General features: G+C 48.2%; 1 protein-coding gene across 1 annotated transcript; it reads left to right on the top strand.

Moving 5' to 3' along the window:
• Positions 1 to 14011: 14011 nt before the first annotated feature.
• Positions 14012 to 23649, top strand: SPRY4 (sprouty RTK signaling antagonist 4). Its single transcript, XM_079319673.1, has 2 exons — positions 14012 to 14155; positions 22715 to 23649. The coding sequence occupies exon 2, from the start codon at positions 22761 to 22763 to the stop codon at positions 23643 to 23645; it is 885 nt and encodes a 294-aa protein (XP_079175799.1). The 5' UTR covers positions 14012 to 14155; positions 22715 to 22760; the 3' UTR covers positions 23646 to 23649.
• The last annotated feature ends 2857 nt before the right edge of the window (positions 23650 to 26506 follow it).

Raw genomic sequence — 26506 nt, 5'->3', positions numbered from 1 at the left:
CAAAAGGATGGGGGAAAATCCAACCCTCAATTGTTTTAAAATTTAAAACTTAGATTATAATTTTTCCTGTGCTAAAATGAACATGAGATAAGGCTGGATTAGACCAATGTATCAACTGTGACTTGTTACAGACCATAAACAAGGACAGTCTCATTCATTTTGGAACCACCACTGCCAATTATGAAAGCATTGTGCTTGCCATACACATTGATTAGAAAAGCTGTTTATTTGAACTAATAAAGCACTAAATGAGCTGAAATTGTCTTTTCTTTATTTTTAATATGATAAATGGAATAAACTATGGGTACATCTGTTCCAAGCTTCTTCTCCACAACATGTTATGTCTGAAAAGCCTGAAAAATGTTCTTTCCTATTCCAACATTTCAAAGTAATGATTTTCTGCAAAGCATCACCTACAAAACATCCATCAGGCTTACACAGTTTAATCCTCATTCTGCATTTAGTTCCCTTTCTGAGCTAAGCCACGTTAGATGGGGAGGAGAGAACAGGCATTAACCTCCAGATAAATCATGGGCATCTCTGGCTCAGCACCCCAGGGTGCAGCTCTCTGAGATGCCACAGAACCATGGAACCTTCTAGGCTGGAAAAGCTCTCCAAGGTCCAGCCCAGCTGTTAAGACACCACCAAACAAAGTCCCCAAGTGCCACTTCCACAAATGTGCCACTTTCAGACCACAGGAAGAGCTCAGAGGGACAGGCATGTATTCTATTTTAGCCACAAAATTATTTTCCCCTTTCCCATTACCACTATATTTTTTTAAACCTTGCTGCTGTCTCTAAGCCTCTCCCAGCAGGATAAACCCCTGGTCATCTTGAGCAGGAAAATGCACAGAAACCTCTTGGATTTTAAAAACATTTCCACCAAGTAGAAAGTGCCTCCAGCATTTCTGAGCACTGCAGCAGTCCCTGCCCCCTGAGACAGCACACCTTATTCCACAGAGTAAATGCTGAACCTTTTTTTGCCCAGGCTCTGTGGTGACACAGCACATCAAGGTGAATCCATATTCCAGTTCTGGGATCTCCCAGGATCAGTGCAGACCCTGCACTGCCTCAGAATGGGAGCTTAGTGAAACAGCAAAGAGAGGGGAAAAGTGTCACCAGATAATGAACACTTTATTTTAGGCTGTGGTTAAGTCATTTGCTTTTCTGAGAGGGGAGTTTTTTATTGTATTTAGTGGGGGTTTAAGGGCAGCCATGGTGAAGTTTCTACATAAAGGAAAAGCAAACAGCTGAAGAGTCCTCCCTGGGCTTTGATCCTCCCTGCAGTGAGTAAACCATGAAGTGATTGTTAAATCCTAATCCGATTTAAAACTGCTTTTGAATGCTCTAGGGGAGGAAGTGCTGGCTCTCAGTGTCCTTTCCAGCCCAGGGCTCTCAAGCTGTGTCACCCTGCCTGTGCAAAGCCAGGATCCTCCCTCAGCTGCTGCAGCCCACAACACCCACCTCGAGATAAAGCTCATTCCAGCTGCAAGAGAATAAAACTCCTCCCGTGGGCACCTGGAGAAGCTCCCCAGGAACCCAGCCAAGCCCTGGGTCTGTCCTGGGCAAGCCTGGCTTTGTGTGACAGACACAGCCCAGCCTGGCACAGCAAACAGCCCTGACTCTCCTGGGGAGCACTTCTGCCATGTGGATCCTGAGGAATATTTTCCTTACCACATAAAACTATTTATGTTTTTTCCTCCAGACATACCATTCAAAAGGAATCAGGATCAAGCAACCTGCAAAAATGTAACACAACAATTTCCAAGCAAACTCCAGCTGCAGCATCTTTCCTGTGAGAGCCTCTCATGACATGCTGGCAGATGAGTTTTATGCCACCTATTGTTTTTTTCCACTAGCTTGTTATTCTCTGGACCCCTCTGGTTTGCTGTTGAGATGATCTAGAAATGCAGCTGGGCACAGGTACACCATTATTACAGAGTTAGAGAGCTGCAGGACCCTGCCAGGCCAGGAGCAGCCAGAGGGACAACCCTGGTTTCAAAGGGTTTATGAAAGAGAAAACCAGGAACACTGAAGATTTAGGATCCTTACATCTGGATTCTGTCACTGCAGCAGGATAAAACAAAGCCATGATCCAACCTTGTTTGGTCAAGTGTGGATCTGAAGATGAGCAAACACATCCCAGCTCAGCAAGTTGTTATTTTCTGTGTGTTCAGTCCAGCTAAAGCCTGGTAGGAACAGAGATTTCAACATGAAAACCAAGGCCCCAGGACACCAGGATTAGAAATGTGCTGGCAACTGGCAAGATATCAGAACAGTTTCCTTGGCTGGAGCCAAGAAGAAGTGATTTTTGCCCTGGAACTGTTTATACATCCCAGCTCCAGAAAAGCTTCAGAGACTGAGAGTGATCCTTGACACAGGAAAAGGACACGGCTGTCAGTTCTGGGGACGGGGAACTTCAGGGGAAAACTGAGATTCCATCAGCCAGAGCACATCCAGCCATGCCTGCAGCTCTCCTGGTGCTGCATCCCACCTTGGCCATGGTCTGAGAGCTGCTTTGAAAACCTCATGCTCTCCAGGATGTCCCCAAAGGTAGGAAAGGCAAGAGCAGCACTCTCCCTTCCCTTCCAAAAGCAACTTCTAAAGAGCAAAATAACCTTTCCTTCAGGAGAATGTGCTTTTGTAGCAAGACTGTTACATTTTTTGCAATGATCTCTTTTCAAACAATTAAAATCCACACCATATGCAAGGCCACGAGTCAGATCTCTGCTTTACATCACACACGGCACTTTTAAATGACATCTCCTTTTTCCGGGGTGGAAAATCACAGTCAGCATTTGTATATAAATATTATTACACAGCTTGAATGTAGAAGCCAGGAAACAGAGAGTGCTGCATGACAACGTGCTAAAAATTCCTTGCTGCATTTTTTTTTTTTTTTTTTTTTGCTGTGTGTGTGGAGAAGCCAGCACTGTTTGTACAGGGATCCCATTGTCACACACAGCCTTGTGCCCACAGCAGCTCAGCCAGGACCAACACTCCTGAGTGAGCAGCACGGAGGAAATTGTCTCCTCAGCTCCTGAGACTCACTGCTCTCCTGAAAATTACAGATTCATTTAACCTGTGCATACATTAAATCCCAAGCTATTGTCATGCTCTGAGTACTCATGTACCTAAGAACAGGAACACAATAATTAGGAGGGTGAGCTTGTCCTCCAAAAAAAGGCAGATGAAGAAACTGCTGGCACACATTCTCTTTAAAGTAATAATAGCATTACTTATCTTAATAATATTGCTTTATTCTAATGAAAGTACATTTTATTAGACAGATTTTCAACCTCAACAGTCCCCTTTCATAGCTCACAAGTGACTGACAGGGCCAAAGACTAAGCCTGGGCTTTGTTTTGGGCTAAGATCAAGCTTAGGGTTGGGTTCTGTGCAACAGCTTGAGCCTGATGGCATCAGATCCTCATTTCTCCTGGGAAGATTTAACTTGCTATTCCAGGGCTACAGAGACAGGAGTTTAATAGCCCAGGGCTTTTCCATCTCCAAGGAACAAATAACAACACCTGAAATTGGAATCTCCAGCCTGCAGCTCACCAAACCTTAATCCCTCCGTATCAAATGGTCGAGTCCCTGCTGCTAAAAATACCCCAAATGACACTGGCTCTTCAAGCATCCAGAAATAGTGGCTGGTTTTTGAAAGCCACACACTTCCATGTGTCCACAATGTGCTGCTTGCCTTTGAAAACAAAAACACTCCCACTGGAGATACACACTGTTCCATCAGGGCAGGCAGTCCAAGCCCTGAGGCACAAAAACCTGAGACAGGGAGAAGCCACGTCCGGAACACACGGATCACAAAACAAAAACACAGGGCACCTGGGGATCCTGCAGCACTCATATCAAACTATTCCTGCCCAGAAGATAAGGGAAAATGAGCAGGGAAAGAGCCCAGCACTAACAGGGACACACCATGGGATGTGTGCAGTCCTTGTGAAGGTTGTCCTTAAATAATCTCACTGCTTTGCTGCTGGGCAAAGCAAAGACTTGTCAAAGGTGCTAAAGTTACTTCAGGCTTAATAAGAGATCTTGGGGCAGAAAGCAAACATGACACTCTCTAAAGAATATTTTAAAGAAAAAAATGTGGGTGGAGAAGTAAAGTGCCTGGGATGGGGAATACAGGAAAAGTGGATAAGGTGGGGGCTCCATTCAACCTGTTGTTGCACTGCTCTACAAATCTCCCTAAAATTCCTAAACACAGCAGAACCTTCCTTTCCCTTTGGAGCTTCCAATCTTGGAGCCCTTCAGAAGAGCCCACAGAGCTGGTCCAGGGCCTCCTGGCTGAAATACAGGGTCAGATGAGTAGGACACACCCACATAATTTCATTACTGATATCACTCAACTTCTTGAGATAGGATAAAATATCTTGAGGGTTCCCTGTCCCTTTGGCTGCCAAGCTCCTGTCAGGGATATCAATTTGCAGACCAACCATAAGAATTCGACATTCCTGACAATTCTGGGGGCCAAGATTTGATTTGAAAATTCAGGGTCATTTCCAAACTTTATCCATTCTGGTTCTAATTACTCCGATAACTGAGACAAGTTTTGAGGTGAAATCTCAAGTCTCTTTCAGCACATGCTTTAATGAAAAGAAATTCACAAACCCAAAGGATAAACAGGTCAAAATGAGTACAAATAACTTTTCACTTCTGACATTAACTCTTTCAAGGGGTACTGGATATAAGTTGATGGTTTTGGGTAGGATTCCCACCCATTGGGGAGACAGAGGACTTTGCTTTAGAGCTGAAAAAGTGGGCTGAAATATAAATCCCAAAATTCCCAAAATTCTGCACCAATAATCCACACACCAGTTTCTCCTCCCCAGTTTTCCCACTTGCCCCACAGATGGGCAAAGCCCCTGCAGTGCCTTGCACCAAACCCCAGTGAGGACGTGCCCAGGGAGAATTTTCCCTGGGAGGAACTCGCCCGTCACATCCCATCCCCTTTGGAACTAGGGCTATTTTTGCCCAGTGCATCATGCAGTGCCTGTCCTCGCTGCCTCTGCCTGCCAGGACCATGACTAACTTTCTCCCTCCACTTGTTCCCTCCACCCCTGAGAACATTCCCATCCATCTGGAGTTTCTCACAACAAAATATTTTTCAGCGAACCAAAACAGCGTAAAACAGGCTCAGCCAAGGCAGCTGCTGGCAGAGCTGGAGCCCTTCCCTGGGCTGGGGGGGCTCCCCTGAGCCCAGCCTGGCTCTGCAGGTGCCCAGCTGAGGATCCCCTGGGCTGCACAGCCTTTCCTGAATCAGTGAGATGCTGTTTGTTGTCTGTGCTTTATTTGCTTCCCATTCTCAGAGAAATGAAAGAGAATCCCAGATTGGTTTGAGCTGGAAGGGACATTAAATCTCACCCAGTTCCACCCCTGCCATGGCAGGGACACCTTCCACTGTCCCAGGCTGCTCCTAACCTCATCCAGCCTGGCCTTGGATAATGCCAGGGATCCAGGAGCAGCCACAGCTGCTGTGGCAATCTGTGCCAGGGCCTCCCCACCCTCCCAGGGTGGGATTCCTTCCCAATATCCCACCAGCCCTGCCCTCTGGCAGTGGGAATTCCCTTTGTCCTGTCATTCCATGCCCACCTTTCCACACCACACAGCCTCACCTCCAATCCCCTCCCCACCAGGAAAAGGAGCCTCTGGAGATGCTTTACCCAAATATCTGGATCCTATTCAAAGATTAGAAAGCTAAGGAGGGACACAAACAAAAGGCTGCTATCAGCTGAACTGGAGTTAGTTGCATTAATTTCAAATACTATCTGCTTTTGTTCATCAGCAGCCAGGGCTAATTACCACGCTGAGGAAATGCATCCCCTCCCAGGTGTTGTCCTTTGTGCCCTGAGCCCCTGACACTGATAAATCCCCACTTGTAGGAAGGAAGAAAACGCTGAAAGGAACCAGGAATAGCAGAAAGGAAGAAGGTGCTCAAAAAAGAGCTCATGAGGAACAAAGGGGAAAAAAAAAAAAAAAAGAAAAGCTTCTGAGATCCATTAAAGGCAAATCATTTAACATTTACTTTTCCTTCTGGTGCTGTTCTAAGTTTCCACATTACTGCACCATTAATTAGGCAAAACTACAGGAAATGATGGGTATTTTGACAGAGCATCAACTGCTGGACTTGGCCCAGCAGAGCTGTCATAACATCCTGACATACAGCATGAGGGGCTGTGGGCTGCTGGGGCTTTTAAAGAAAAAACCAAACCACAACAGAACACTAAACCCCAGTAATTCTGTCAAAGGCAACAGGTTAAGGCCACAAAGAAAAGTGGGGTTTAAGTGCAAAAAAAAAAATTCTTTCAAATCACATATTTTCCAGTCTGTAAATTTTTAATGGATATAATCTGGGTATTTTCAAAGCAGAGACAGGAGGAAATTAGTCAGGAAAATATTTAAGTGTTAGAATATGGTAATTATATACAATTATGTGACTCTGTAATACCCAGTGATACTTCAAAGAGGGAAGGGTCGGGTTGATTTTGTTCTGCTGCTGATCCCAGAGGAGGAGTAAACACGAGGGATGGAAAAGGAGGGGAACCAGAGCTGATCCTGCAGGGACAGACAGACAGACAGACAGACCCTCCCCATCCCCCTGCAGCTGGGGTGAGGTGCAAGCCCCCCAAAAGCTCCATCAACCCCCTGAACATTCACACCAAACCTGGAACAAACTCCAGTTCCTCAAGAAATGGCACTTTCCTAAAGGAACTTTCTCTTGGAGGAATGTTAGTTCTTGCAATTTATTTTAGCAGTTATAAATCATGAATGAAATGCTAGATCTCAGCCTTTGCCACTGTGATGTGTGCTACAGATCCACCAAAAACCAAAGTGAGTTAAAAATGACAGTGTGGGGCTGGGGACAGGAGCCACACAAACCAGATCAATGTCACAGGGCCCAGAGCTCTGGTTAAAATGTGCAGTTAATTGTCTTCACCCATCCTGGGGAGCCAGCAGAGAGCTACAACCCAGAATGATTTTAGAGTATAAAAACCCCAACCCAATCGTTTCCACCAGCACAGCCATCTTCTCACTGAAGACTTTGCATTTTAAACCTTAACCCCAGAAATAACAGCAATTACTCCACAGGGATACCTTTAACCACTGCAGCAGCTACACTGGGAATAAATATTTTTGCTCCAAGTTTCATAAACTTCAGGCCAGAAATTCAGCAGGAAAAAGACACTGGTGGTGCCTTGGTGGTCAAACCACAGCCAGCTCCAGGGATTTATCCACCAGCACTGCAGGACCTCAGCTCTTTCTAAAGAAGCAGCCCCAACATCTTCCCCAGCAAATTAAAACTAATTGGACATAAAAAACATTCGAAAGCTGACAACAGATTATTTAACTGAAGAAGCCTCCGAGATTGTTTCGATGTAGTTTGATTTTGGGGAAGGTTCACTTCTACACATGGAGGAAAAACAAGAATATAGCAGTAATTTATTTGAGTTTTTATGCTGATACATTAATACAGCATGGCTGTAGGAACCCTGTGTGTCTCAGGTGGAAGATACAGACCTTACTCCTGCCAAAATAAAGATAGATTTGCTGTTTGCTTTTGATTACTTCAGAATATGTGCAAAAAACCAGCTGATATTGAAGTGCTTGCTTTGCTGCTCATTAATTACATGATGCAGAGAAAAGTAATGTGGCTTTTAGGAAGGACTTAGAGGGTTTTGTGCCCAAAATGTAGCTGGGTATTAGGGAGAGTTTCAGGCATGGGTGCAGCATTTCTCAGGCTGCTGTCAATAATTCACAGGTCTGTCCATGAACTGGAGAAGTGAGAACAATCCCAATGCTCAGTTTTTCAGGCTCAGCCTGACCTGCTACAGCAATTCTGACACCAAAAGACCTGTAAAGCTCTGCTGCATGGTCAGCATGACTTCTAAGGTCAGGAGTTCTCCACAATGTTTCTTTGTTGGCCAGGGAACACCATTTCCTCCGTGTGAAAATTCATTTCTTAGTCACAGGTGAAGTGATGGCTGCTGAGAGCCCTGAGCCAGCAGGTGCTGCCTGGCATCTAAAAAACAAATACCCATCTCTGCTGAGCCATAGGAAAGACAATTCCCAGCTGCTGCAGACAGGCAGAGAGGGGCTGTGCCCTGCCAGGGAACCACCTGCCTCCACCCAGGGCATTGGCCACACCTGGGGCATGGCACAGATCCCATGTGCATTATTGAGCTGCAGGTGACCCTGCAGACAGGGATGTCCCCAGAAGGGACCTCTGCCTTGTCACAGCCAGGGCACCTGGGGAGAGCTCTTGGACAGAATGTGGACAGCAATGCTTCCCCTGCCCTGAAAATGTGTTTGCATTTGTTCACTTAGCTGCTAAAAATGCTGGAGTCACATGGGAGTGCCTGGGAATGCAGCCCAGGAATTTCGTTTGTAAGCAGAATTGTGTTTCTGGAGACTATTGACCTGAGCTGTAAATAAATATACAAAAAAAATAAAAATATGGATATATTCACAATTTATGGTCCTTGAGATGATCAGGTCAATCAAAAGCAGGTGAAATTGTCCTTCCCTGATCTACTATCAAGTGGCTGAGTCCTACAGGTTGGAAATAACCCACAGCCCTTCCACAAAGAGTGAGCAGCAGGTCCAGTTTCAAACCTGGAGCCTGTGATGGGGAAATCCATATCTCAGACTGAGTCTCTGCTGTTGTGGTAACAGCACTGCTGCTGTGCCAGCTGGGCACAGGAAGGACCCAGCAGCCCCAGAACCCTGCTCATCCATCCCAGCCAGGCTCTGCACAGCAGCCAGCCCCAAATCCCAACCCTGGTCAGGTCCCAGCTGCAGAATTTGCATTTATCTCAGTGGAATTTTTTATGCCAGGGAATGGCAAATTGCTCTGATATACTGAGTTCAGCTTTTGAGATGATGACACAGCCAGCACACAGCAAACATTACTCAGAAAACATCTTCAAAGCAGCAAAACTCCAAAAAGCAAGAGCAAAATATGGGGCATTCAGGCAGGATTAGAGTGCCAGATAAGTCAGATATAATTGCAAAAAATAAACAAGTATAACATCCAAACCCTCAAAAAAAAATCTCTTATGTACTTTCTATGTCCAAGGCCAGGTTGGGCAGCACCTGGAGCACCCTGGGATAGTGGGAGATGTCCCTCCCCAGGATTCTTCCCCACCCAAACCACTCTAGGATTGTGTGATTTGCTGTTTTCCCAGTCCAAATCTGCACAATTTTTTGTTTAGGTTTGCTGCAGATTTTTTTATACCACTCATAAGGAATTAGCACAGAATTCCCCACCACAGGCTGTGGCTGCAGCACCAGCTCAAGAATAAAGAACATGCCTTCAACCTGACTAAAATCTTCTCATCATTGTGCTCCCCAATTTCCACTGCTTGTGTTAAAACCCAGAATAACCCTGAAGGCTCCTCAGCCAGGTAAGGCCACAGAGCAGAACTGCAGGGGAAGGAAGGAAACGAAGCAGTTGGTGTTAATTATGCAAAATGAGATGTGACTCCAAGGATGTGAGTAATGTCTGGATACAACAACAGGTGCCTGATAAGAGAGGAGGAAGCCCAGACCTTTCATCTGCACCACAGAATCAGCAAAGATAACAATTCTGAGCCACCCCCAGGGCAGTTTGCAGAGTTTGTGGGGTGATTTCATAGCAGGAGGGATGTGCTGCCCTGCCAGGGAGATGCCCCTGCTGCGTGCCAGGGAGTTTCAAGGCAGCAAGATAAAGCTCAGGACATTTCCATGGAGTGTCCCTGCTTGGATGAGGCCAGCACTGCCTTCCACCCACAGGAAATCCAGCAAGGTGACATCCTGCCATCCCTCTGCCCCTTTTGGGTTACAACACTGAGCTGCTCCCTTCTCCTCACAGAGGCTGTGATCCCAAGGGAACTCCTGAGAGGTTTCTGGGAATCCAGAGGCTCCATCAGCTCCCAGATTGTGCCCAGCCCGGGGAGAGCTGCACTCCTCAGCTCAGCAGGCACTGCTGGCTCCTGGCTGGCACCTCTTTTGTGTCCCTGCTTTCTGCTTGGCACCTCAGCACGCTCCCCTTTCAGGCTGTGCCCCAGAGCCCACGATCCCACTGTTCTCCCAACATTTCTGTGATTCCACACCAGCCCCCTCTCACTCATCTCCATGACAGAGCAGCACAGTAACTGCTGGTTGCAATGCTCAAGGGGAGGAGAATTCCTATAGCAACATCCAAACAATCTCTCTGACTTATGTATGACAAATATTTGGCACAATCCACCAGCACTTATCTAGGACTAATCCTTCCTACTCTACCTATGGCTGGAGGCATCATAATCATCAAAATCATCAAACAAATCAGGAATATGGGATGCTACCCCAGATGGATTTTGCAGCAATGCATTTCCATTCAAGGGGCATGTTGTGTCAGTGGATTAAAAGAAACATTCCATTTTCCAGGTTTTATCAACTATTTCTAAGAGGTGATAAAATCTGAAATTCTCATTTCTCATAGGAAAATTTAATCTACAGTTTCCATCCTTATAACATGCATGGAAATGATCAAGTAAATAATGAGAAGGAAAAGGTTCTGCACTTTCTATCACCAAGAGATGGCAAAACCACCCCTGTGGGCATCCTTTGGTTCCAAAGGCTACAAACACCTCCCCCATAACAACCTGCACCCCCTGCCAGCAGATGAGAAAATTCCCCAGGCAGGATCAGCTGAGACAGGGAAGGAGCTCCCTGCCCACCATAAGGCTCCTCCAGCCAGAAAGGATTTGGAGGAACACGAAAACCTCACAGATAAAGTCTGCACATCTGCTCTTGATCCAGCTTAAGGACAGAGAATCCAAGTGCCCAGGATTTAAGGCAGAACACGGCTCCACATCCAGAACTCCTCTGAAGCCCGAGTTACGCCGTCCCCAGGGGGTTGCACTTTCACTTTCCTAAATTGCCTGCATATTTGCTTTTTTCTGATGGCAGATTAGGAACCATGCATTTCCTTAAACCGCCAGCTTTGGGCCAAGACACACACGCCCTGCCTGGAGCTCTGCCAGCCCACACAGCAGAGGCAGAGCTGCAGAACCACGTTCCAGGGAGAGCTGCTCCACGGGGCAGGCACCGACTGCCAGGCACTCACACAGGCCAGGCAGGCTGCTCCCAGCATCTACAGGAACTAAATTAAAGAACCTCAGAGGCAGTGCAAGTGTGGCAGCACCACCATTCATCCCGGAGAAGAAATCACGATCAAAAATCTGTTGCCATTTCAGGGTTTAAATGGGCATGAAATGAGGGAGTAATTAATTTCCTGCACGAGGAAGGAGTGCAGAGTTCAGTATCAGCAGCACTGCAACGTGTATAAACCTATTTCATGTCCTGGGAGAAGTGGTATTTCCCTTAAAACCAGAATCCCACAATGATAACACAATGCTCCTCCCTGGCACTGCAGCAGCCCCAGAGCCTCCTCCCCACTGGCACAACCTGCTTTTTACAGCAGCACCAGGAGATTTGGGAAGCAGACAGAGCCTGAGCAGAGGTGGGGAGACACCATCCCTCCCCTGCTGATCCCAGCACAGCAGCACAGGCATCTCCAGCTCCCCCTGTTTGCAGAGGGATCCAGGAATGTCCCGAGTGCAGAGCATCCACCATCCTCACCCTCAGTGACCCCCAGGCCAGCTTCTGGATCCTGACCCAGAGCCAGAGCAGATCCCACTGGTACAAATGGGAACAGCAGCTTGGAGGAACCCACACACAACTCCAACCCCAAAGCCTTTCATGCCAGAGCACAGCAACCAGGCTAAGATCTAGCAAGAAACACCTTTTCCCATAGGGGAGAATCAGTTAAATAATGTTTTCAGTACGTCTTAAGGAAGAGGTGAATTAGCTCCAAGATTTACAGTCTCATAATTCTCTGCTTCAAAAGGTTTCATCAATCCACAGCCAGCAGCATTCCCAGTTTTCTCTCCCTAGAACCACACAGCCAGACCCCATTTCCTCCTCACTCCTTCACACATGGATAATCATTTTTGTTTCCTCTTTTCAGTTTTGTTGCTGGGGGGTTTCAGGAGGGCAGGGGCTGTGCTGGGGCTGCTGTGGGATTGCAGCCTCGGGCAGCCCAGAGCAGCTCTGCAGGCGGCCCGGGGCTCGCAGGGAGATGCTCAGTGCTCTGCAACAAAGGACTTCCCCCGGGTATTGTGCCCGTGGCCCCGGAACACAGAACTCGGCATTCAGAGATAAAAGCCTCGGATTCAGAGGCGCTTGACTCTCCCACTGCTGCAGCGTTACAGAACACTGGCAGCACTCAAATCAAGGTGCAGAATTTATCCCGTGCCAGTGTTGCAAAATGATGGGAGCAGAGATTTTTTTTGTGCTCAGGAATTTGAGTCTCTCAGCTTCGGGTTGGTTTCCAGCACTAAATACAGCATGATGATATTTTTCATTTTTCTCTTCTCTACAAGCTTTTTTAAAATTGCATTTTCTTCCATTATCTCTTTATTTTCCGATTTCCAAAATCACAGACATAGAATTTCTCTTACCTGTCCTTCCAGCTTCACTGCAAACAACACCACCAGGAACAAAGCAACACTTTTACCAACCACCTTCTATTTATTTTCAAAAGCACCCATCTGACAGATTTGAAGGCCAGTAAGATTTGATGCAACCTTCTGGAAAAGCTGTTCTTTAGGGAGTCTCCCTCTTCTGTCCTTTCCTTGTTAAATTGCATTTGCCCATGACCCATAACGCAGCTCTCACTCGGAAACGTCTCTGCCCTCGGAGGCAAACACACCTAAGAGATTGACCAGCCTCAGAGCACAGCTCTTGGAGAGAGAAATCTCCCTTGTTTTGTATCTGCGGCAACATACATTGTTTGTATTAGCACTAAATAAATAAACAACGAGGTTTTTTTCAGTGTGGTGCAAGCTTTGAAATATACGTGCCATAAACACGGCAGGAAATGAGCAGGGCCTTGGTTTGTACCCTGCAGATATTAAAATACATCATTAAGGCATTTTCAGGAAAGCAACCTGTCTGGGAGGCTCCTGGGGGAGCGCCGGCCGCGGCCCCACCTGCAGCCGCTTCCGCGCAGCTGGAGCGCAGATTGCGCCCGGGCCGGGCTGCGCTGGGCTCGGAAGGACACTCGGGCTTTTCGGGGCAGCAGGACGGGTGCAGAGCCCGGTCCCAGCTCCTGCCTCTCCCAAAAAGCGGAACGAGAGCAGCAGCGCGGAGCGGAGAGCGGCGCATCAATGGCGAAACGTCCATGAATGGAACGGGAGCGCTCGGTGGGTGTGGGGAAGCTGCGCAGCTCCAGCCCACCTCAGGAGAGAAGAGCCGTGGAATAAAAGCGCAGGTTCCTACAGCGTTCAGGGAGGGGTTTGTGCTCGCGTTTTCACCCAGACACTGCCCCGAGCCGCCAGGCACAGGGCACGGACCGGGCGGGCGGCGGTGCTGCGGTGAAAGGCACGAGCAGCGGCTCGCAGGCAGCACCGGGCAACGAAGCCGAGCGCTAAAGGAGAATCGTTCCCGTTTCACTCATGGTCACACACCCCAAAAACCGGAGCCGAGCGTGCCCCTGTCCCCCCGGCTCCCGGCGAGAAGCGCTGCCCGCGCTATGCGGCACCCGGGGAGTGCCTGGGGATGCCCGAGGGGCCGGGGGTCCCTCCCGGCTGCTCCCAGGGATGGGGTCCGAGGGGCAGGGGGTCCCTCCCGGCTGCTCCCCGGGATGGGGTCCGAGGGGCCGGGGGCTCGGGAGCGCGGTGCCCCCCACCCCCGCCGTTACCTCCAGCCCCGGGCGGGGGGCGCGGTGCATGCGCAGCTGCCGCTGCCCTTCATTCATAAAAAAAAAAAAAAAAAAAACAGGAGAAAAAAAAAACCCCGGGGAGCCGCATCCGCGCTCCCCTCCAGCCCCCATTCATAAAAGGCAGCGGAGCATGCGCGCTGCCGCCGCGGTGCCCACCCATTCATAGAGTCGGGCGGCGGCGCATGCGCACGAGCGGCCGCTGCCCTCCCATTCATAAAATAGCCATTTTCCCAGGCAGGCGGGCGCAGCGCCGCTGACAGCGCCGCGCTCGCAGGTCCCTGCCCGCAGCTCCAGCGCTCCTGCCAGCGTTCTCCAGCTCCGGCCCCCTCGTCCGCCTCGCTTTTGGGATTAACTCGCCTATGGAGAGATGGTCCTAGCTGAATTATTTCAAGTAAGTACGAGATGGGTGCTTGCGAGCGATTGTTAAAATGTTTTAAGTAGAAAAAAAAGGCAAAGCCTGCTCCCCGAGGGAAAATCCTGCGCTCGTTCTAGATGTGTTCGGCTGCTCCTTACAGATCACTGATCGTATTTCTGGCTATGACTTTTCTAACAGTGATTATCTATAATAATGTACAGTGGAGAGCTGCCTGGTGCTTCCCAGCCTAAAGGAGACTTGGCATTCTGGAGAAATATCCTGTTTCTTGCAGAATTTCCATTTGTGTCCCTGCGTCTCTGATTTATACCTCTTTTCTGCCTTCTCCCATCAACATCTGCATTTGCTGTACATATATGGCAGGCAGGTTTCAGCACACTTGGGTCGGGTTTGTTTGCAGGCTTTTACAGCAGAATAAGTGGCTTTTTTTGTCTGCTGATGGGATGTCTTCTCCTTCATCCCTTCTCCCTTCCCCGAAAAGGAGCAGAAATACACGGGCACCTGGGCTGACAAGTCAGAATTGGATCTTTCTTGCTTTGGAATGGATTATCCGCATTTCCTCTCTTTTCCAAAACCCTGTCTTGTGAGTGTCAAGTAGTTTTTAGCTGTCTCCATAATAGGACACTTCAGAAATCAACCACTCATGTGTCAGACCTTTCCTGCATGAGCTTTGCTCCTCAGCATTTTATTTCATACAAGTCTTTTTTTCATTTTTTTGGCCTCACTGCCTTATTCCATCACTGTTCTTCCCTGTCTTGCTGTACACTTGTTTTAAATCTGGATGGATGTTGCATTTTAAAGGCTGGATGAGTAATAAAAATGTGTACCTGCAATAACTTCATCTAATATATGAAATATTTTATGTATGGAGGAAAAACCTGTGCTGGCTGCTCCTTCCTACCAACTGCGTAGCAAAGATAAGCCAGGATTTTATTTTCTGGTACCAGTCCTGGCGTCACAGGAGAAAGACAAGCCTAGAGACGACATGTTCTGAAAATTCATTATCAGGAGGGGAATGGAAAAAGCAGAAAGGGGCATATAAAAGGCACAAAGGTCTTAGAGGAAAGCAGGGCTGGGAATGCAGACCTTGGAAATGGCAGTGCAAAGGAATATCGGGGGGGAGAGGCTTCCCTCTTTTCCCTCCAGTTACCAAGGGCCTGATTTCTTCATTTCAACCTTTTATAGCCCCAAGTTTTTCTTTAAAGGGTGAAGGAGAGAGCAAAGGAGAAAAGCATCCCTGCATTATCCAGAGTGGAAAAGGCACGTTCTAGATCCTTTAAAACTTCTCCAGCTGTTCCCTTTCCTCCATACCATGCCAAGGGGACAGCATGGCAAGAAATTGCTGTTTAATTAGGTGAAGAGAAACGCAGCTTTCCCAATATTAAAGCTTCCCCTCTCTGCCTTTATTTTGGGTTAAAGAACAAAGCTCCAATTTGTGCACGGAATCACAATGATCCTGATGCCTGGCTTCCCCCTTGTCCATATAAAAATGAATGATAGCAGGAGGAGGGGTTGTGCTCAGTTATTGGAACCCCACTGGGGATGTCTCGTTGATAAATGTGCCCTTTTCCATGGGCTGCTGTGTTTTCCCTTGCTGCAAGGGACTCTATGTTGGGATTATAAAATTAAAAGGACCATTTCTGAATACTGCAGTCCTTTTGAAATTCTCCATGAGGTATGTGCAAGGGAGAAATTATTTGTTCCCCTCCTGAAACAGCAAAACAAAAGCTGTTTTCCTGGAATCATGACTAATTCCCAAATCGTACTGGGAAATGTAACATCTCAAAAGGCAATTCCTACCCCCCCAAAAAAAAAATTCTGTTCTCAGACTTTGGTGAAATGAAATTCACATCCCTTACAACACTACAGCAATAATTAATAACCAGTTCTGACAGTTTTCAAAAAATGAAATGTGAAAGAAAAAAAATTCATTCATCATATTGCTATACAACTTTCCAGCTTCAGCCCAGTAGTAAAAATTGTGTTTTTATAGGCAAACAGTTGCACAAGTGTTGTTTTTTTTATCCTTTTTCAATGCAACACAATGTATTTCCTCAAGAAAATCTACAATCCTTCTAATAAGGCCATCATTTAGTACCATTAGCTTAATAGATCATATCTGAGCTCAGTTTCCTGACCTTAAAAGAAATGTTTTTGTCCAGTTAAAGGCTTTGACTGAGAAATTTAAGTCCCCAGAGATCTGAATGCTAGTGGGCCAAAATGTGCTTTATTCACTTTCACCATAGGAACAGACTTTAGCTGGACAGAGACAGCTTCTTGGAAGTCTACAGGTCTCATTTCCCAGCTCCTGAATTTCCATGCTCTGGCAAGAATTTAGTGTCTCATTTTAAAAAATGGCAGGTTTCCCTAATAAGCTTTCTAATTTTTTTCCTGCCTTATTACTTGTAGAGAAGATTCTAGCTGGCCTTAGCTAGATAAGGCTGCTAAGGAGGGGAACAAAAAGAATGAATGTCAATATTTTGTTTATATTAATACACACTTTAGGGGGGAAATGCATTTTTTTCCTTTTTTTTGAAGCATTTACAGCTCGATTCAAACCCAGACAGCTGAACTCAGCCTTAATGAACTCCAACCTTATGAATTATTCTTAATCCCACATTAAAAACATGTGCTTGCTGCAAGGTCTCCTTTAACTACCTCTGAGTGCAGTCTTCCTCATTAAAAGCTTTAATTGAGCCCTTTGGCTTGCAGCAGCAGCAGTGTGTCCCTTGTCACTGCTGGCAGGGCTGGACAAGAGCATGTCCTCAATCCCAAACAAAGGCAGGGGCAGAATTTGTTCTTGTCTCCAACTCCTCCTCCCTTGATCACTGGGGTGGGAGCAAACCCTGTCCCCTCATCATCCTGCCCAAAACTTGTACAGGAGATTTTTATCCAAACCCCCAGAGAGCCAGCCTGGTGGTGGCAGGTCAGATTTGGCTCTGGGTAAAATCCATTCTGGGCTCTGTTGTCTTGCACAAGCCTTGAAATGCATCTGCCCACCCCTGGCATGATGCTGCTTCCAAGTGTGTTGCTTTCAATTATGATCATTTCCTGTATTAAGACAAATATTCTGTGCTTTTCTTGTTTTTTTTTCCTCTTGCACTGTATTTCCAGAAATTCCTGTGTCTCATACAGCAAAGAAAAACCAATTTCTGCAGTGCATTTACTGCAACTATTGCTGCCTCTGTGTCCCTGTCAATGAGGGATTGTCACAAATCTCCCAGTGGCCAATTCAACTTTTCATTGATAATGGAGACATAGAATGGCTTGGGATGGAAATCTCATCTCACCCCACCCCTGTGATGTGTTTACAGTTGCACTTGGCAATCCCAAAGGTCTTTCCCAACATTAATTCCATTACAAGAAGGTGGGTGTTTGTGCTCCAGTGCTCTCCATGCCCCCAGCACCATTAGAACCATTTAAATTGATAAGATATATAATATATGTAATGGTCCCAGAGGTGGCCACCAGCCCCTGGCAAAGGGCAGCACAGCAGCACTGGCAGGTTCAGCAGCTCCCTGGCTCCAAAAAGGAGCCACCAGGGATGTCACAGGACAGGAGAGACAATCCAGTGCCAGCAACCCCAGGAGAAATCTCAGTTTGCTGAGGCAAACAGCTCTTCTGCCACTGTGCTGTCAGACACAGCAGAAGGACAGGCTGCTATGAGGTGCAATTAAGGTGTAATTAATTAGACAGAGATAAGTGGCCCCTGATCTGGTGCATGCAGCTGACAAAGGACAGAAGGGGTTTGGTGGCTGCATCACTTCCCTGCCCACCCCAGGGGTCTCTCTCAGCAAACACCCCCCAAGCAGAACATTTGGGGCTTTTTGGTTTTCTGGGACATTTGAGATTCCCTTTAGACATTTCCATGGCAGCATCTCATGTCCAAAAAAGGCTTGGGCAGAACCTTGTACCTGATGCTGGCTGCAGAGGAGGAGCTCAGGGAAGCTTTTCCCATTTTCCTGCTGCCTGCACTGGGGATGTGGCAGTCCAGGATTGCTTCCACATGGGACCCTCCTCTGGACTGAAGTCCCTTATTCTTGTTGTTCTTTTATTACCACAAACATCTAGAATATTGCTAAACATGTGAGAAAGAACTAATTAAAATTACAAACCAATGGGTGACTCAGATAGTTATGAACATTACATATTTCTGCCCTCACTGGTTTTTTTAAGTCAAGATCCATTTTGTTTTTCAGTAACTGGAAGATTTGTTGTCCAACTCCACTCTGAAAATAAAGATATTAGAGCCTTATTATTTCAAAACTTGTTCTGAAGACATGAATGAGAATGAGTTTTCCTGAGGGTTTAGGTGACTTTCTCATGGAATTGCCCACAAGGACAAAGCTTTCTCTAAAATGATGTAGGCAAATCCAAAATCATACTAAAACATACAATGCCTTTTGTTTTAATTTAATCTGACTTCAAAATCCTACAAAATGCTTGAGTCTAAAATAATACCAAAACACTACAATAACAGTTGGTTTCCTACAACTTTAGGACTTGCAATTACCCAGCACAACAGTAATTTTAAATTGGCCATATCTTGATGAAGAGATGGAACAAACACTGCAACACGTGTATGAACTTGAACTTTTGAGTCCAATTTTACTCCCTTGCAAAGAAGTATATTTTGACTTGAAAATTGTATGTGGTGAGTGACTGTACAGTCATGGGGGAAGAGAAATTTTTCTCTACATGGGAGTTTGCTGCCTTGAAAAGAACTTCATTGTTTCCTCCAAAGAATGAAAAATTCCCTATGTAAGAACATATTCATGAATTTTTCTTCCTGTTGTCTACTTTAAGAAAATTATCTGTACAGTTGCAACCAGTGAATTTGTGCCTGTGTTAATGCTGTAATACATCTGTAATTACCTATGATCAAAAATGAATTAATTTTGTGTGCTGTATAGCTTTTTTCCCTCAATTGAAATGCACTTTACAGTCAGGATTAGTGCAGTGGACAAAGAGCCCTGAGGTTACACACCTCAGCTCTTGTCCTCTTTCAAGGTCCAAAGTTCTGCCAGGTTACCCCAAACATTTATTTTGATTTGGGATCTGGCTGGGATAAGCTTTATAAATTCATTTATAAGATGCCAGTGTTGGTGCTGAAGGCAATGTTATCTTGTTAACCCACGTGTGTGGTGGGTTTTGAGGGGAGGAAATGCTGCCCTGCCCTTGGATGCACAGAAAATTCCAGTTGTGATGTCTTGGAGCATCATCCAGGCAGGCACATCTCAGCCTGGGACACTCCCCAGCCTGGTTTATGATTTCCTTCTGCCCCAGCACAAATCCTTAACCTGAGGATTGCCCAGTGGATCCTTCACCTGTGTGGATTCCTCTTTGCCAGGACAGGTGGAGCAGGGTGAGCCCACAGAGCTGCAGGGTCCCTCCCCTGTCCTGGGACACAGACAGAGCACAAAGGAGCTCCCAGCACACAGACAAACACTGGGGCAGCTCCAGCAGGGGACATTGCCATGGCTGTGGGACAGAGCCCAGGGGACAGCAGCAGGAGCAGACCCAGCTCCCCTGAGAGCAGCACTCAGGTGTTTGACCTGGATCTGTCACCAGAGATCTCCCTGCACTGCTGGAACTGCTGGTGACAAGGCCAGCAGCAGCACTGTAGTCATGGTCCTTGGAAAATTCCACAAATATCAGAAACATTTGTCTGTGAAGAGTTAAGAGAAACCCTCTACTCAGGAGAGAGAAGGCAAGGCAGAAAGGGGAGGTGTCCAAGCACCCAAACCTGTCAGGTTTGGTTTAAAGGAGATCTTGAGCCAGAGGGACTTTGTGTCCAGAGCAGGGGTCTGGGAGCTGGGAGAGCCAGGTTTTATTTGGCTGTTCTCCCTCCACAGGTTTTGTCCAAGTAGATCCTGTGCCCAGATACCTGCAGGGTCTTTGAGTTCACCATGTCAGGCTTCCCTTCCCCTTGTCCTGCAGAAACACTTTGTCTACTAAAAAGAATTTGAAACTGTATTACAGCAAAAAAGAGGATGAAAAACTTCTGTCATTGGCCTAAACACCACACATCAGGACAGTTAGAGTCCCTCTCCTTCCTGTGCTAATTAACTGCAATCTTAATTAGCATTATCTCAGATAAGCCATCTTTAACATCTGCCTGCATGAGGCCCCATCTGTGCACAGAGGTGTTTTAGGAGTGGCCTGGCTCTAATCCTTCCCCAAATTAATGTGGTGCCACCATTTCTGTGAGATGGCATCACTGGCCCATGGCAGAGCCTGTGGGTGCCATCCCCAGGGGCTCCCCCACGGTGCCACCTGGGCACAGGTGACATGCTGGGCACAGCCAGCACCAGCTCCCTGCTGGGCACACACTGCTGGCACCCAGGGCACCTTACAATAAATGGTTCTCCAGGGGTCCCATGGAAATGTGGTAAATGGAGCAGATTCCTGATGGGGAGTGAGCAGAGCCCTGGAGATGCCCAGGCAGGGCTGAGGAGGAGCTGCAGCACTGCCACCATTTCCTCCAGCTACCTTCCTTCTAAGATCAGCTCTGCTGCTCTTACTCTTGGCAACCCAAACAGCTGCATCTCTCTCCTTAAAAAAAAAAAAAAACAAACAACAAACCCAGAAAAAACCCAGTGGAATCAAAGTCTCCCTGCAAATGTAACACGCAGCCGATACAGAACTGATGATTTTGCTAAACTCTGACTTGCAGCAAATACTTTTTATATCATGACACTGGATTCTGATGCACAAAAGAAAATCAAGTTCTTTTCCCTCTGCACACCCCATAGTTGTCAGAATCATTGCTTCTCTTTGTTTTTTACATACAGTTACTAGGAAGAGATGCTTTATAAACTCCCTTGTTCCTCCAGTCAGGATGTCAACGGGCTATGAATAATGAAATAAAAAAAAAAAAAATCCAAATGAATGGCTAAGACCCAGCAGAGAATTTTAACTGGGGAAGAGAAGCAGCATAAGGGCTGCATGACAATAATCATCATTACTGCTAATAAAGCATTTCTCCCTGCTGGTGTGTGCAGGGGACAAAGGGACCCGGCATGTGCCGTCCTGCCCGTGCACTGCCCACCCTCCCACTGATCCTGGGGGAACTGGCACCTCTCCAGCCCCAAGGCCAAGGGATCCATCAGATTTTACAAACAGAAGGGTGGAATCTGGTGACATTTTTCAGGGGGTAAAAATGGGCTTCACTTTCTTCTTCCAAGAATGTGGGATCGGTCCTTGCCCCGATTTTTGAGGTGTCCCGTTCATTTTGGGGGAGATGTGCTTTTCCAGAAGTGCACACACATATACACACACTCCTCATGCATTACTGGCTGGAGCTGGATGCAGTTTTTTCCTTTTTCCCACTGCTTGACATTAAAGTCATAGAATCACAGAATCATTTGGTTTGGAAAAGACCTTTAGGATCATCTAGCCCAGCTGTTAAGCCAGCGCTGCCAAGTCCAAATCTTTCACGCTGCTGCAGAAGGTTAATTTGTTTGTTGAACACAAACAACTGGCAATGCCTTAAGCTGTTCACTACTTCCTTTTTCTTGATACCAGCAGCTTTTCCCCTCCTGCAACCAAAGCTTTACTCACCCCTTCTTTCAACTGATCTGCAGCATTATATTATTTATGAATAAAGGTCACCCCGTGAGGAAATGGCACATCTACTAGAAAACAATGTGCACTTTCTAAATTTGAACCGACTCGTTTCCGTTCTTTGATTTAAGTTTAGTTACTTCCTGTGGTTTCTTATCCTACGCCACTGCTGATTCTTTGGATTGACTCCAGGATAAATTGCACTCTTTCAATGAAATTAGAAACTGCGGCAGCGACGGCTCAGCCAGAGCGGCTGGTAAACAGCACTTCAGCTAAATATTAGTGCACTTAGTGGGCTGCACGAGTGTCTCATTACCTGTGTGAGGGGATGGATCCAGCCTGAGCCGTGTGGGTGCTCTCCTGGGAGCTGCACTCGCCCTGGTTTGCCACCAGACAAGGTGCTGAGCAAGCACTTGCAGCTCCCATGGGAAGGATAAAACCTTTGGAAGCAGCGGTTCCTGATGGAGAGGGGACACTTCCTCACCAAAATCCATCCTCACACAAGCAGATCCTTGGTTAGCAAGGACAGTGCTCAGCCCCACGCTCAGAAGCACCTTTGTACCAGGCCAGGGCTTCCACAAACCACAGTCCTGCAGCGGGTTCTTTAGGGAGCAGGGTCAATTGGGGAAAACCTCCAAAGTTTAGAGAAGTCATTTCAGGAAGTTTGCTGACAAAACCACATGTGAATATACACCAGTAGCCCCAAGATGTGCTTTCCCTCAGTAAAACCATGAGTGGGCTCTTCAGGAGCCTGCAGTGACCACAGCCCTCCCAGGGCTGGAGGAGCTACGGATGGCCAAGGTCAGGGACAGGGACAGGGCAGCAAAGCAGGAGTGAGGCACTTTGTACCCGAGTGCTCTGCCTCCCTTGGACACCAGCTGGCCATACAAGACCCTCAGCATTACAACCAGCCTCAGTGAGGAGCCCTTTAGGGCTGGCATTGCAGGATACCACAGTAACCATGCGCTCTCTCTCTCCCCATCCCTTTTCTTTCTCCTTCCCTTTCCCCAGGACACTTAAGCTCAGATTTTCCCCCAGCAGTCAGCCCGATTTCTCCATGGAGCCCCGGATCGCTCACAACATCACGGTGGTGCCCAGCTCTGCCATGGTGCAGCCCTTGCTGGACAGCCGGATCCCCTACGGGCGGCTGCAGCACCCGCTGACCATCCTGCCCATCGACCAGATGAAGACCACGCACGTGGAGAACGACTACACCGACAACCCGGGCGCGCCGCAGCCGGCGCAGAAGCGGCCCCGAGCCCCCCAGGAGCCGGGCTCGGGCGGGCAGCCCCCGCAGCGCTGCGAGCAGGACGTCACCCACCCCTGGATCTCCTTCAGCGGGCGCCCCAGCTCCATCAGCAGCAGCAGCAGCACCTCCTCGGACCAGCGGCTGCTGGAGCACATGGCCCCGGTGCCCGTGGCCGAGCAGCCGTCCCCGCGCGCCGTGCGCATCCAGCCCAAGGCGGTCAAGCCGCTGGAGCTGAAGGGCCCCGTGCCCCTGGAGCTGGACAAACACTTCCTGCTGTGCGAGGCCTGCGGGAAATGCAAGTGCAAGGAGTGCGCGCTGCCCCGGACTCTGCCCTCCTGCTGGGTCTGCAAGCAGGAGTGCCTGTGCTCGGCGCAGAACCTGGTCAACTACTCCACCTGCATGTGCCTGGTCAAGGGCGTCTTCTACCACTGCACCAACGAGGACGACGAGGGCACGTGTGCCGACCAGCCCTGCTCCTGCTCCCAGTCCAACTGCTGCGCCCGCTGGTCCTTCATGGGCGCCCTGTCCCTGCTGCTGCCCTGCCTGCTCTGCTACCTGCCCGCCACCGGCTGCGTCAAGCTGGCCCAGAGATGCTACGACCGGGTCAGCCGGCCGGGCTGCAGGTGCAAAAACACAAACAGTGTCATTTGCAAGGCGCTGCCCGAGAGCAAAGGGGCAGAAAAGCCCTTTTAATGGTTTGGGAGGATGCTCCGTGGAGCAGGGTGGTGTCGGCTTTTTTTAATAACCTGTGTTCTGAGGAGAGCGTTAGCCTCTCGCCGTCGGGGAAAGGAGAAGCAACTATTTCCACAAACTGAAGCACTTTGGGTTATTCAGGGTTTTTGGAACTGGTCGCAGTTGAAATAGATGGGGCCAAAGGAGGAATGTTAATAATGCAGAGTGAAGGCTGCAAACCCATGTACATTGTGAAGTACAGCTGCTGAAACCTCCCAGCTTGGACAGATGGCTGCACACACAGGAACCACGAACTGCTCGCTCGGCAGGCACCCACCACAGCCCATCCCCACTCCCAGCTGCAAAAAGCTGCTCTGAATTCGGATTCAGGGCAGGCTGCTTGTTTCCTGTCTCCTTCCAAACCCCTGCTCACTCCCTGCAGCCTGTTGAAGGTGATGGGGGAACTCCCTCCACCCTCCTTCCCTCCTAGGCACCACTCCAAGGGCTGGTTGCACACACAGTACACGTTTCTCAAAAGCTTTCTGCATCCCTTGAAGATTTTTGGACCAGAAGTGAAGCTACATTTCATTCCTTGAAGGGTCTTTTGGGCATATCCCACCCGGCCCCAGTGGTTTGGACCATCTTTTAAAGCAGCAGGGTGGCAGGGCTGCTCCTCCTGGGGAATTGCAGCAGGATGTGTCCAGGTATTGAACCAACAACGAGTCCTCCTGCTGAGAGCTGAGCCACAGCTTCAGGTTTCACTCCAGGGAATGTGAGTGTTCCACAACAGAGCAGCACCACTCCAGGAGGATGGATAGTGGTCCAGGAGGATGGATGGTGGTCCAGGAGGATGGATAGTGGTCCAGGAGGATGGATGGTGGCCCTGGAGGATGGATGGTGGCCCAGGAGGATGGATAGTGGTCCAGGAGGATGGATGGTGGCCAACCCCGATTGCCCCAGGCCCACACACCCTCCCCAAGCAAAGGGGATGTAACTCCCACCACAGAGCAGAGAGGAGCAGGGTTTGTTTCTCTAAAGTTCTGTAAGAAGTCCCACAAACCCACGTGTACGATGCACATAGATGTATTTTTCTAGGATCTCAATCCAGTACCTCCCCTCCTGGAACAAGCTCTTCTTTGCTCATTAAATATTAAGATTTGTTTTTGTCTTGGGGGGGTGAATGGCATTTGCTTGAAGTGCAGCACATTCCCCCACCCCTATTGCTGCTGTTTGACTTTTGCCTCTTCTGTACAAAAGTGTCTTTTTAAATGTAAAGAATGCTTTTAATGTTTATTTTAGTGTTAACACACACTAGGGAAAGCCAGGGGAAGGAAGAGAGCATAGTTAACAACTGGGCCCATGGTTTTCAGCATGATGCAAATTTTGGCTCTGTCCTTGCACTCATCCTGGGGCTGGTCCTGCTTCCCCAAGGATGCTGTAACCCCTCTCTCTTGACAACTACAAGGTGCTAAACAAGAATCTTGGTCCAAACATGCAACACTCTAATGAGTAGGTAGGTACTTGTTGCATGCAGAAAACTGACCTAGTCTCTCTTGGTGTTTTTAATTAGAGGAGATTTCCTCAGTAAATGCACAGCAGTGACAGTGAAATGTCATCTCTAATTAGATAAGCAATAGGCAGAGCTCATGTAGCATTTCCAGGAATCCTGTTGGCCTGGTTGTGACACAGCCACGGGTTGGGGCTGATGGGACTCTGGGGTCTGTGGGTTTCAGAATTCAGCTCAGCTGGAGGACTTGGGGTTTAGCTCAATTGAATTGTAGATATTTATTGAATGGGGGAGTTAAAAAAAAAAAAAAAAAAAAAAACTTTTCTATTTATAACATTTGCTAGCTTGTACATGCTGAATCATAGAAAAAAGGATGTGATGTCTGTTAGCAGATACCAGTTCCTGTAGGGTAACCTCATGTTAACTGTGTGTGGGCACCAGGAAGCAGGTAGGGATCCAGAGCTGTATTTATATTATCTTGCACAAATTGGAGAGGAAAAGATAAAAGGAAAACCAACCCCAAACTAGCTGAACTGTTGGTTGAATGTATAAGATATTGTATTTCATAAGAGAAATCATTTTCCTAAGATACAAGCAAGCCAGAAAAGGCAGCAGGAGAGGGATTTCCCTGCTGCCCTGTGTCCCCATGCCTCCAGCCACAGCTGCTTTGCCTTTCTGCCCCTCTGGCCTGGCTGTTCCTGGGGAATCTGTGCTTGGCTGCATGGCCCTCCTGAGCCAAGGCACCTCTGGAATGGTGGCCCCTGTGCCAATCTCCACTCATGCCCAAACTCCCAGAGCCCAGCTGGGTTTCCTCTCCTTGTACATAGCTGTAAACTCCTTCTCTGTTGGTTTGTTTAGCTGTCCCAGCCCGATGGGGCCGTGCTGGAGCCTGTCAAGCCCTGTGGATGTGTTTGAGCGTGGTCAGTGTAGCACAGGGACCCTCCCTTCCCTCCTCCCCTGGCTCCCAGCCCAAGGCCTGGCAGGAGGGGCTGGGGCAGGGCTGGGCTCAGCCAGGGCACCAGCTCCATCAGCATTCCCTCTCCTGCCATCCCAGCAACTCCATCCCCCTTCCCTTTGAAGGTACTTGGCTCTCCTGCCACCCCAGGCTGTGCCACCATGTCACACTCTGCTGTCCTGCCTGGCAGAGCCCCTGCTAGGGAAGGGACAGCTGCTAATAGGGGACAGCTGCTAATGAGGGGACAGCTGCTAATGAGGGGGCAGCTGCTAACGAGCACAAACCTGCAGCCCCTGCAGGGATGGTCACTGGGATGAGCAGGGGGCAGGTGAGGGCAGGGCAGGTGTCTGGGCAGTGCCCTGCCCTGCAGGAGGATGGCAAACACCTGCTCTGCTGATTGCTGAGGTGCTGGCAGTGCCA

Source organism: Erithacus rubecula, assembly GCF_903797595.1.
Source record: "Erithacus rubecula genome assembly, chromosome: 16".
NCBI lineage: Eukaryota > Metazoa > Chordata > Aves > Passeriformes > Muscicapidae > Erithacus > Erithacus rubecula.
Note: the sequence above shows the minus strand (reverse complement) of the source record. Positions and strands in the feature narration are given on the sequence as shown.